This window comes from Vitis riparia, chromosome 1 (genome assembly GCF_004353265.1).
Source record: "Vitis riparia cultivar Riparia Gloire de Montpellier isolate 1030 chromosome 1, EGFV_Vit.rip_1.0, whole genome shotgun sequence".
In the NCBI taxonomy this organism is placed as follows: domain Eukaryota; kingdom Viridiplantae; phylum Streptophyta; class Magnoliopsida; order Vitales; family Vitaceae; genus Vitis; species Vitis riparia.
In genome coordinates, this window is record NC_048431.1 from 6,933,135 (window position 1) to 6,945,851 (window position 12,717).

General features: G+C 30.1%; 1 protein-coding gene and 1 non-coding gene across 2 annotated transcripts; both read right to left on the bottom strand.

Annotated features, from left to right (window-relative positions):
* Positions 1-5,156: 5,156 nt before the first annotated feature.
* Positions 5,157-8,734, bottom strand: LOC117909164. The gene is made up of 2 exons (XM_034823108.1): positions 8,242-8,734; positions 5,157-5,175 (listed from the first exon to the last, which is right to left on the bottom strand). Exon 1 carries the CDS (start codon positions 8,656-8,658, stop codon positions 8,245-8,247), a length of 414 nt encoding a protein of 137 aa, XP_034678999.1. The 5' UTR covers positions 8,659-8,734; the 3' UTR covers positions 5,157-5,175; positions 8,242-8,244.
* Positions 8,735-12,374: 3,640 nt separating this feature from the next.
* TRNAT-UGU lies at positions 12,375-12,446 on the bottom strand. Its single transcript has one exon. It is a non-coding gene; the product is annotated as a tRNA-Thr (tRNA).
* Between the last annotated feature and the right edge of the window lie 271 nt (positions 12,447-12,717).

Sequence of the window (12,717 nt, forward strand, 5' to 3'; positions counted from 1 at the left end):
CCTGCATAATTTTGATTGAATCGATCATAGTAAATTGCAATTGAGTACCCATATTAGTTGCAAACTTAACATGTTGGTTTTGAGTTGTTGTATCCTTCTTTGCCTTTGAAATGACCTCCTTATGTTGAGCTTCAGCCTTGAGGTCTTTTGTTTGTCAAGGTATTAAGTTGCTCCAATCTACTCTCCTAACTCAGCAAAATATCCTATAACTTTTGCTATAAGATGGAATCTTTTGCACTCATTTGAACCACAGTAGGAGTGTATTCAAAATCAAGTCTAGCTAGAACACAAGATGTAAGATCCTTCCCAAGAAAATGTTCTTCTACCATGGCAAGGCCTTCAAAAAATGACTTCATCTTATTAAGATTCTTTAAGATTAGTCTTATTCTTTTTTTTTTTTTTTTTGAGTGGTTTGAATGGTAGTACCATTTGTTTTAGCCTTAATATTGTAAGCCAAATAATCTTTTAAGACCTTTCCACATTTCAACCAAGGTTGTGAAACCTATCAGTTGAGAAGCTATTGATTTTATCATGGATCTATAAAGCCAACCCAAGAGTAGTTGGTCATTTGTTATCTACTACTCATTAGGTCGAAGCTTAAACCTAGGAGAAAGAGTTGTTGTTACTAAGAGAGGAATATGTTCTGGGCAAGGCTTTGTGCCCAAGATATAACCATCGAGTTTGTGACTTCAAATCATTAGTGTAATCATCATTTTCTAGAAAAGGAAATTATGTCGATCCAACTTAATTAAAATAACATGACTAATAATATTTCTGAATGGCATAGGCATGCTTCCAAAGCTATTACTACCTACTTACTACAACATTGAAGCTATTATCAATGATGAGGAAGTTGATGTAGGTAGAATGCTTCGATTTTGAGGCTCATTTTGAGGCTCCGTCAAGGTGATAGAAGAGAGGTGTTGTCTTTGCGAGCTTTAATACCAACTTGAAAAATCACAATGTTTTATTGATAAAAAAACACCTCAAAGGTGAAGTGGTTCACACATATAAGAGGAAATTCATCATAGAAAACCAATCTAAGATAGACATTTGTATACTTAAAAATCCCAAGAAGAAGACAAGTGAGACAAAGTATAATAAAGAATATTTTTATAGTTGCAGAATTTGTTAGTGAGACCCAATGCTATGTGGGCCACCTAAGAGAGCTAGGTTAGAGAGAAAGTAAACACCCTCCTTATTCTTATATTCTAACAATATTCAAATATTTACTTTCAAAATTTTTGTTACCATATATTTTAGAATATTTTTATTAAAAAAAATAGAAAGGAATATATAGCTATTGAACAAATTTTTTATTATTATAAATTCTTATGGCAATTTGTAGAGCACTCTATAATTACCATTAGCTTATAACTAAGGATGGAGGGTTAATGAAGTTGATGGAACAACTAACATTTTTTCTCCTCTTATTTTCTTCTCATTTTTTCTTTATAATTTCTATTCATTATATTCCACCCATGAAGGTTAGAGTGATGAGAGCTTCAATAGGAAAGAAGAAGAATTTGCATCATCTTACTTTATTCTTACACTCTTATTTCAAAAGGTTTATAAGAAAATGATACTTTTTTTTTAATTGATTAATAATACATTACATTATCTCAAAATACATGCAGGTTTGCAAAAATATTTTATGACTTGAAATTATGCAAACATTGTTTCTTTCTTTTATCGTAATAAAATTATGTAAAAAATAGCTATTAACCAAAAACTATGAAATGCTTGAAATTATTGTGTTAAGGTTGATTTTGGAATATTCTATATTTTAATTTTCAATAATTAAGAAATTTTCCCAATTGTAGAAAGATTAAGACTTTTGCAATATTTTGAAAGTGATATATTATATTGATATATGTTTTTCATCAATAGAAAAATTAGATTTTTTTTTTTTTTTGTTATGATTCATTTTTTTTTTCTTTTAGAATAATCTTATGAGTATAATATATGGTTCTCATATTATCAAAAATATAAAATACAAAATGATTTTGAAATAAGGATTCTTTGTTATGATTTGATTTTTCTTTTAGGCATCTTATTTATGAATAATATGGAAATAAATATTATATTTTTATGGGGATATTTTTAAAATCTTATATATTTTTATACATTGATATGCATACACTGGTATATATGATTTTCCTTATTTGAATTTTGAAAAAATATATTAAAATATGTATAGATTTATTTTCAATATTGTGTGGTTTTTTTAGTATATCTTTGAAAATATACATAATATTTCCAAAGATTTTGTGCATGATTCTTTATTTCGAATATTTTAAAATTTTTGGAGATTTAAAATTGATAGAATAATCTTGTTCTACTTTTTGACATGTAATATGAATATATAAATATTTATTTAAATTAATAGCATATTTTAATAAGACTCGTGCTTGATGATATCTTAAATTTTAATTTGATATATGTGGAATATATGGTTATAAAGTAGATCTTATTTGTAATTGAATTGTCTAAGGATATTTTTACATATTTAGAAATTCTTGATTGCATGAATTTTGTGTAAACTATAAATCAAAGGAAGATATACTAAAAGTAACCAAACCAAGTATATTTCATTAAAAATAATTTATACAAATAAACTTTTTATTGGAAAAATCTTATATACTATAAGATTTAATAAGCTCTTATACAATATTGAAATGCGAGGATTGAAGCAACTTCTAACGACAAGAAAGCATAATTATATATCTATATGACAAAGAACAAATTAATAAAAATGTTATTGCACTATACTCTTTGCCCCTTGATCGAGGCAATCAACAATTCAAGAGCAATAAAATAATATTGTACTCGTTTTCTTTCCCTAGGATTTTGTCTAGCAAAACTTTAACATGATATATTCTTCTAATATGATGGTCATCGAATGAAGAGTTATAAATTCTTATGAAAAGTTATGAATGATACGATCACCAAGTTTGGATTATCACTAGCTTATAAATAACTTCCTTTATCCTTTTATTTTCTTCGTCTTGTTTTGTCTTAATATTTATGTTCATTTTATAACAATTATCACAAAAAATAATAATTCTTAATAAGAATTTGAATCCAAATATCTTCCTAAAATGTATCATATATTTTTCTCATTATGTTGCTTAAAAAAAATAAATACTTATTTGGAAACTATTCTAAAAAACAATTTTTTGTTCCTTAGAACAAAAATCAATTATAAAAACATATTTAGAAAATTTGATATTGAAAACAACTTTTTGAGAATTTACCATGAAAGTAGGGTGATTTTTAAAACAAATTTAAAATGCCTTTTGATGTTTTAAAATACTTTTTTGATGTTTTTATGAAACAAAAACATATTTGAAAACTTTGAAATTTACTTAACTTGTTTTCTATGTTTTTAAATATTTTTATATAATGTTTTGTTTTTAATTATTATTCATATTTGTATAATTATATTTTATAATTACCCTCAAAAAAACAAGTGAAAACAATTTGAGATAACTAAAAAATGTTTTTAAAAAATATATAGTTTTCTCTTTTTAAGAATAAAAAGACCATTTTTAATTTTCTGATTGTTAAACATATTTGTTTTTCTTTTTTTCTTCTAAAAATCAGAAAACTATGTTTGAAAACATTTAACAAGTAGGTCCTTATTTTGTCTTTTCTAAATCTAATCCTCTCATGCCTTTATAGCACTACCATCACTAACATTAGTAGGATCTTCCAAGAAGTTATAATCATATACAATTGTTATATCCTTCCCATCATATTAATATCTAGACCATTTTCATCTATCAGTTATAATGGGTCTTTCAATAAAGATTATATAGGGAATTCAACCATTAAAATAGTTAACAACTTCTTTATTTCTTCTCTTGAATCTCTTTTTTCCCTTTGTTTTGAAAAGTTGATCAGTAGTCAACTAAACTAAATCTTTGTCTTGAACCTCCGACGAAACTTATAAATCCACTCCACAATCCCAAAAAAAGAAACGCATGATTCATTAAAACCATTGAATATTAAGACTTAAACCTCTTATAAAATACATAGAAAGATCCTAAAATTATCAAAATCCTTTAAATATTTGAGGCTTAACCCTCAATATCCTCGAGGCAGCCACAAAAGGGTGAGGCTTAAGCCTTGATCAACTATATTGAAGTTACAGCCTTTAATGCTAATTTGCATTACCTTGCCCTGAGCCATAAGCATCAATTGCTTGTTAAAACACTGATTCCATTTACTAAACAAGCCCTTAAAATTTTCAAGTGAATCCATGTCCATCATTTTTCCACAAGAATGCACATGCACGATTTTAACCTAAATCAAATCAATTAATTAGAAGCAAATCTAACAATTATTAAATTAAGTTATTTTGAATCAATAAATAATTTTTTACCAATTTAATTAAAACCAACCAACTTGTTGAGACTCACGCATCAGTTAAAACAGGGCATAAACCGAGCCGTGCCCCTTAACTCTAATCTAAAACTCCAAGTTAAATCCTGCCCATTTGTGGGGCGAATAAAGAGTCACAGAGCCTCAATGGAGTTTAGCTCATGCTGGGTTTTACTTCTCCTAACTAACTTATGTTCATCCGGATATATCTCGCAAGTCAGAGTGGAAAGATATGCAAAGCGTTAATCCAACCTCAACCCTCAGTTCAGAAGAGGAGTCATGAAAATGAGTAAATAGATTGCAGGAAAGTTTAATTTCTGCAGAAACACTAGCCTGCTACATATTCCATATGCCCAATAATTTATGAATTCAAATATGATGGGGAATGACCTCTACTGACTAGCTAATAATATTTTACTTGCCAAACAGATTACATAGAAATTCAATGGCTTTGCACCTAATTTAACCCTGCAATGGCACAAGACTAAGAAGAAATATGTTTAAAACAGCACAGCCCTTTTCAATGAGGAGCCCTAATCACAAGCATTTCAGTTCGTTTCAGCATTCATTCACCTTCGGCAATTAGAAACTCAAAGATCTTCTTGCACAAAAAGATAATTTCATCTGATTTACACAAGTTATTGAGAGTTATATCCACTAGTGGTATATCATAAGGACCTCAAACAGCCACAGGGGATAATTGACTAATACCAGGATAGCACCAGACTGATACCTAGATTTCTATTCAGACCTGCATTTTTGGATGAATGTTTGAGGCACAAGCCACCTCTGAAAAAAGGATATAATGTAATATCAAACCATTTGGATATCTGTAAACTGCAGTCTCTGTACAGGTGGGAATGATATTTGAGAATGCAACTGAGAGAATCTAAAAATGTTATTCATTTAGAAGTTTTCATGAGCGAATGCTAATAAGATGCTTCAAACTTCCATGGAAGCAAAACATATAGCAGTAACCGTCCCCAAAAGAATTAAGAGGGTACACAGAGAAGATAATTTTTTGCCACACCAATGTTCCATGTCAGATATTATGATCACAGGACTAAAGAAAAGGAGTAGCTAAATAAACTGAGATCAAAACAAAAATTAAATAGTCCCAATGCAATTAGTAGATTAGAAAGCCATTAGAGATGACAAGGAGATGCTTCAATCCAAAGATCTGCATCCAGTAAGCCATTAGTATGGTTTAGGGGAGCTAGCTTCAAATGGCCAGGTATTAAATTAATTAAATCTGAACTTCTATTGATCATCATTCTAAAAGGCACAAGGTGCACTAAGCCTCAAATGTCACCTAGGGCCAAGGCACAAGGCACGCAGCTGAGCTAAATGGGGTGCAAAATATGAGTACATGTCAATTTTTATAAAATATTGTAAATGTGGACGTGCAAATATTTGATATACACTCGTAATGACCAAATATGATTTAAAATTCCAACCCAAATGACAAAAAAATCAAGATTTCAAGCATGTAAACAGGCATCCAATGAAACATCGATGCAATTATGTAAAATTTCAATCATAAAGTCCTAAATTTCAAGAATAAAATTCTAAAAATAGAAAAAGAAATAGTCGAGGCACACCTTGCCAAGTTGCTACAGTTAGGGAGTTGTAGCACCTTGGGCCTTTAATAACTATGCTATTGATTTTTGCTTATATCAAGTCAAAACCCCTAATATGGCAATGTGAACAAAATAAAATCCCCTCCTTATAAAATAACAAAGAGTGCACGTAGCCAAGTTTATTTCCATGGACATGATGCAGTCTCAGATTTCAATTTTCTATTTTCCTCCATCTCAGGCTGAAGCAGCTCAAACTAGCATTGATCACGAAGGAACCACAAAACTACCAGACCATACTTGAAACCCATTGCAGGCCTTGATCCTTTCCGATATCTGATGGGACAATGACCTTTTTCATAGGCAAAGAAAATTTTATTAGAAAAGCACCTAACAGATAAGGTGGTGCAACCCATGTAATTGGAAGGTATATTCAAAGGAAATCAACAGGTAGAATAAACAACACCCACAACCACAAGGCCACAAAGCACCAAGCAGTCCCCTACATGGCAGAATGGTAGAACTCTTCTAAGAAGCATCAGAGATTAAGCAGCAGTCTCTGGTCAACTGGTACTGCTAAGGAGGACCAAATGATTGCGACACCACAACATCTACACGAAAAAGGGGCAATTGGCTTATGCAAGCAGCTGAGGCTTTGGCCCAAAAACTATATATATATGGATAGATAGATAGATAGATAGATAGATAGATAAAGGAGCTATATAGCAAGGTACATGGGTTGTATCCAAAGGGAAAACAAAAGTATCGCCCAACACAGGGAAAATACAAAAAGGTGCTCCTTCTCTCATCTAGATCTCACCCAATCTACAAAATTGATTAAAGGCATTGTTCTTTATGCTATGTACATCCTAACCCAACACGACCAACTTTTAACAAAGGTGCTCTTCAATGACTGAGCTGATTGTTCCGCATTTCAAAGTTTCTTTGGATTCTTTCTTTCCACAATGTCCAAAAAATATACAACAGGGCGGCTCTCCAGATCTGCCTTTGCTTTCTTCCTACAATCAAGTTGTGCCAACTTAACAGGCTCTCCCTAACCGTAAAAGAAAGGACCAAACGACTCCAAGTAGAGAAAATAGCAAGTGTCATAACTCCTACCTCAATGAAGAAGAATGTGATCAATAGATTCTATCTCACTTTCGCAGATGAAACATCTGTCTACCAATTGACTAAAAATTATATTAGGCCAACTGACACTTCTTTGAGAGAGGTGTTGGAAGACCCACATAGCATTTGCTTCATAGACCATGTGGCAATGAATTAGTAATGTGACAATTATGGATTAGACCATCTAAACTTCTCTTTTCCAAATAGGCACACTCAAGCAGCACTAGTACCACATGAGCACCTAAAATGAGATAAATGATCTTTTTCCAGAAATAATGTATCCAATTTTTATACTACTTCTGCCTCAAACTCTAACCCAAAAAGAAAAATATTCTAGAAACTTTATGTTAAAGGCTAAAAATGCTTGTTTAGAACCTATGCAATTCAATAAATGAATTGTTTGTTTCTGATTAAAAACAGGTGAAAGAGAATTTCCACTCGCAAAACTCTTAAATCTTAGGATATAGAAATATGACACTAACCAACGTCCAGGTCAATAATACAGCCCATAATGTGCCACAACACAACAGTTTTGCATCCTAGAATATCTTTGCATTTCACTAATAAAGCATTCCTCTATCGACAATGCCTATAACCAGAAAAAGAGATGCATCTCACAATATTATGCATTTTCACAAACTCTATCAAAAACATATACTTGGAGCATACATGCAAAGCATTCCATTGAATGAAAAAACAAGTAACCAACCATCCGTGGCAATAGTACTTCCGTTTATCTATTAGAAGATCGCCTATGAGCTAAGGTTTAGGGTTCACATTTATTCTTGTAGGGATCATCTTTCTGACAATCCTAGCATTTTTAATTACCCACAAAGGATTTCCAGAAAAACCACAAGGTTCTCTACATTTAGATGTGTTATTCTTACAGTCTTGAACAAATAAACCTAAGCTAAAATCAAATAAATAAATAAATAAAAGACAATATGATCAAATTAAGCGCGGAATTGCATCCTACAAGCAACCACCAATATAGATCACTTCAAAATTTCCTGAATAATCCATCTTGGCCACAAACAAGAACCCCAACTAAAGCCTCAAATGATAATCTCACAATGTAAATAAATCTAGGGTTAAAAAACAGAGGCATATTCAAATTAATTATTGATCAAGAACAAATCCCAGTTCTCACTTCTTAGGTTCGGCGGCGAAGACGCTTCCGAAGCTTCTTGTACTTGTGCTTGTTCATCTTCTTCTTCCTCTTCTTCTTGACACTGTCAGCCCAAATCGTACGCGAGTCATCGGAGTCGACCTCCTCGACCTTCAATGGCTGAGATTGTTCGAGCACGGGTGATGGAATGGGGTTCAAGCAATACCCAAATGGAAAACTAGGGTAAATCTGAAAGCTACTGTAATGAGTATGATTCTCTGTGGTTGATGAACCCTGGCAAGGGTTTAGGTTAGGTTCAGCGTCGAATTTGGTCTCTGGGAGATAGGGCTTGTGAAGCAGTGGAGGAGCTACAAGATTGGACGATTTTCCATTGTTGAGGCAGGGAAGGATTCTCTGGTACGATGGCTTCCTAAGCAGTTTCCGCACAGCGGCGGCCATTGTTACACTGTTTCTTTCCTTCGAATCTCGAAGGGCACAGGCTCCAGAATTCACCTTCGGATAAAAAAAAATAGAAATAAAAATAAAATTAAGTGCATTTCGGGTACATTTTCTATTATCTGGACGACTATAACTTGGGAGGCATAAGTGGGTTGACAATATACTCGAGTTCAATCTAGTCCAACTTCTAGCTCAATATGTACTTAACCCAAATCCAATTTATCTCATTTTTATAAATTCAGATCGAACATTCAGGTTCATCAAGTTAAACATAAATTGATTGAGTTAAATCTAAGTTAATCAATTAGATGAGTTATTTTGGTTTATTGAATTATAAGATTCAAAATTCATAGTTTTTTTAGAAAAAAAAAAATATATATATATATATATATATATATATATATATATATATAAATTCAAATAATAAATATCATAATTTCAATGTAATAATAAAAAACAAAAAAAACTTACATCTTTTAAATTTTAAAAAAATTATAAATACATCATAAATTCTTTATTTTTATATAAAATTTTTATATTTCTTTATTTTTTATTTTTAAAAATAAAAAATATGAATTGTATTTAAAAAATTCCTATTTTTTTCTTATTATATCATAATTTTTTTAGCATATAAACTTTATAATTTGAAAATATATTAATATCATAATACTATAAAATCTTGCCATTGTCATGTTAATGTGACAATATTATACCAATGCCTATATAATAGAAAATGTCTTAAGAGGAATAAAATGCAAATCAAATTAAATAATAATTTCCTCTCATCAAAATAAGGTTTTAACATTTTTGTCCCCTTAATTTTGAAAGAAATTCATTATAATTTGTATACCTTTTTCATGTTGAGGAGCCTAAAGAGAAGATATAATGATATAGATTTTTTGAAAAATAAACATTATGATAATAGTCACTTAAGAATAAATTAGTTTTTGTGCAAGAAATTGACAGTGTAAAAGGATTTCATGGATGTGTTTAAATTGATTTTTCGAAAAATTATTATTATTTTTTCAAAGTTGTTATGAGATTTGAATATGTTGCGATGTTTTTTAGGAGAATAACTTATCAAATTAAAAATAAATTTAATACAAAAAATAGAATAATTTTTCCTTACATAAAAAACTTTTCGATGATGCATTTGATAATATTAATTACAGAACAAAATAACGAAGTTGTTAGAACTTCATTCCCATAGGGGCATAACCCTTAGAGATTAAAATCTTATGTTCACGATATTTTAAGAAACCCTTAGAGATTAAAATCTTATGTTCACGATATTATAAGAATGCATATAATCATCTGCACTATAGTAAATAGGTTAAGAATATTTTAGTTTTAAAAAGACTATTATTTTACAAAACATTATCGAAAGTTTTTTAAAAACTATTTTTTAGAATTGTTTCTAAAACTACTTTCCAAGCTACTATACTAAAAAGTTCTGGAGATGGAAATGACAAGATGCAACCTTGCAAAACCCAAGGAATAATTATAAAATAATTTACATAATATTCTTGCAATTATATAGGGATGACAAACAGGGTGAGTTCGAAACAAGTCACTCCTATCCTAACCCTATCCCATTTATTTACATTAATTTTTTTCATTGTTCACAAAAAAAAAAATTAAATAAGGCAAAGCTAGGCGAAGAGAGTATAGGAAATTTTCATAATCATCCCATCCCATTTAAATTTTATTTTTTTTTAGTATTTTTCATTTTTTTTAAAAATTTAAAATTTATTAAAAATAAATATAATTTATTTTTATGAAAATTAATATTTTATTTATGTTAAAAAAATTGAAAATTGAAAAAAGAAAAAAAGAAAAATCAACTCAAATAATTTTTTTATTTAAAATTATATATAATTGGAATAGGACGAGACAAAGTTACATTCGAACCCACCTTAAATCAGTCTTAGGCTTTTTAAAAACTTCTTGAAATTGCTTCAAATTCATTTATCTTTAGTTCAAACTCTTCTCATTAGTAGCAAGGTGGTACCCATAATATAAAAAATGGTGATATTATCATCTATATGAGATTGTGATGAAAAATTTAAATCATTGTCTTCACTGTTGGAGTTCACTAATTTCCTATGAGAAAATTATTACAAACCCAAATATCATAAAAACTCTTATCTTCTACATTCTTTCCTCTTCATTTTAAAGTGTAAGTATTTCCAAATGAAATTGAGTTCTTGAGGAATCATTTTTTTTTTTTTTCGAAAGTAAAGATAACATATGATATAAATGACAAGAAATTGGTTGTATCAAGTATGATTACTTATTTACCAAGAATGAAGTAAAAAAGGGAAGTCAGAAAATAATAATAATTATATGGTGTGATATCAAAGAAGTGAATGAAACAAAATAGCTAACATGTACTTTATAGAAATTGAGGAAGATGATGAGGTAAACTTTAACTTAAACTATGAGAAATATAGGAAGTCATCGAAGAACTTTGTAATGATCTCATGAAACTTGGTTTGAGGAGAGATTGATAAGCTAAGAGAAAAGTTTGAAATTTGTGAAAAAATTACATTGCATTTGGTTAGGAAAACATTTACTAGTTTTTATTTTCAATTTAAAACTTTTGAAAATATTTCTTGAAAGTGCATTTGAGTGCATGCACTAATGGAGAGTGGTTAATAATAAAAATACCATACATTCCCTAACGATGACATGTGGACTAATCAATGTTGCATTAGTTAGCTTTAAAGGCAATTATGAAGTTCAATAGTAGGAAGATTAGGCTCAAGATATTGGAGGAGTAACATCCAACATATTGCTTATTGGCAATCACCCTTAGGAGAGTCTTGTGTAATGTGGTCTAATCAAAGCTAGTAAGTATCTTCAGTATAATGTTCTTATTAAAGTAATATAAAATCATTTTGTCACATTTTTAATCGGTCCTTGATATTCTAGTTGACAACAAACTAGGCTTGATTGAATTCATAATAGACTGACTTACTATCTCAGTTAGTTTAAGTACTCCTAATGACTCATCATTTTTATTCTTTCTATATCGACTTTGGTACAAGTTTAGAGATTAACAAGTTTGAATCTAGGCATAAAAAAAGAACCTAATGTGAGCAAAGGGTCCTAACACATGAACAATTACCCAATGAAAGAAAATACAAAAGCATTTACCTAGACATGCCATGTTTTGCTCGAGGAATTACACTATTTGAAGACATAAATTTGCTCTTGAAATAGAATTAGAGTAGCATTATCTAACATTAAATTCCTCGATATGCCTATGTATTAGTTTAAGACATCAAATTAGATCCAAGCTACTCTTTGTCAAAAGGTTTGAGATTTTGTTAGATTAAGAAAGTCCATATAATATATGTAGTAATGATCATAAATAAACTTATCTAATATTAAACAATTATAAATAACACAAATGCAAGTTTTAGAATATTGATTTGATTTTATGTTGTTTGTTATAAAATAAGAAAATCGAAAATTGAATCTACTAAATTAGTCTGTAGAATTCTCTAATCGAATGGAGTTTTGTAATTTGATTCATGATTGTTTAAAAATTTAACCAATCTATTCAATTGTAATTGAGTTGGATCCCTCCCATCGAATTTTCAATTCTTACTTGCCACCCTTAGTCTCAAGATTAAAAATAATAGGAAGGTACATCCGGTCGCCTTATGATTCCAATTTAATTTTTAAACTAAATGTAAAAATACCCAAACTGCCCCCATGCAGGATCGAACTACAGACCTTCAGTTTACAAGACTGACGCTCTACCACTGAGCTATAGGGGCACCTGTCTCAGGAGTGATACTTTTTTATACCAATGTTGTAAGATATGAACCTATTTGCTTAATGGTATTTTCGTCATTTGATTGAAGTGAAGGGCCACAATCCAGAAGCTCTATAAAAGCACCCGGATCCCGTCTTCCATTAGAAACCCTAACGCCGCACTTTCAAAATCTTCTACCAATTCATTCAAGATTTTGCACAAATTTGAAATCTTTTCGTTTTTCTTTTGATCTGCGTTCTTCTGATTATCAGTAGTGCTTGTATGATGGATAA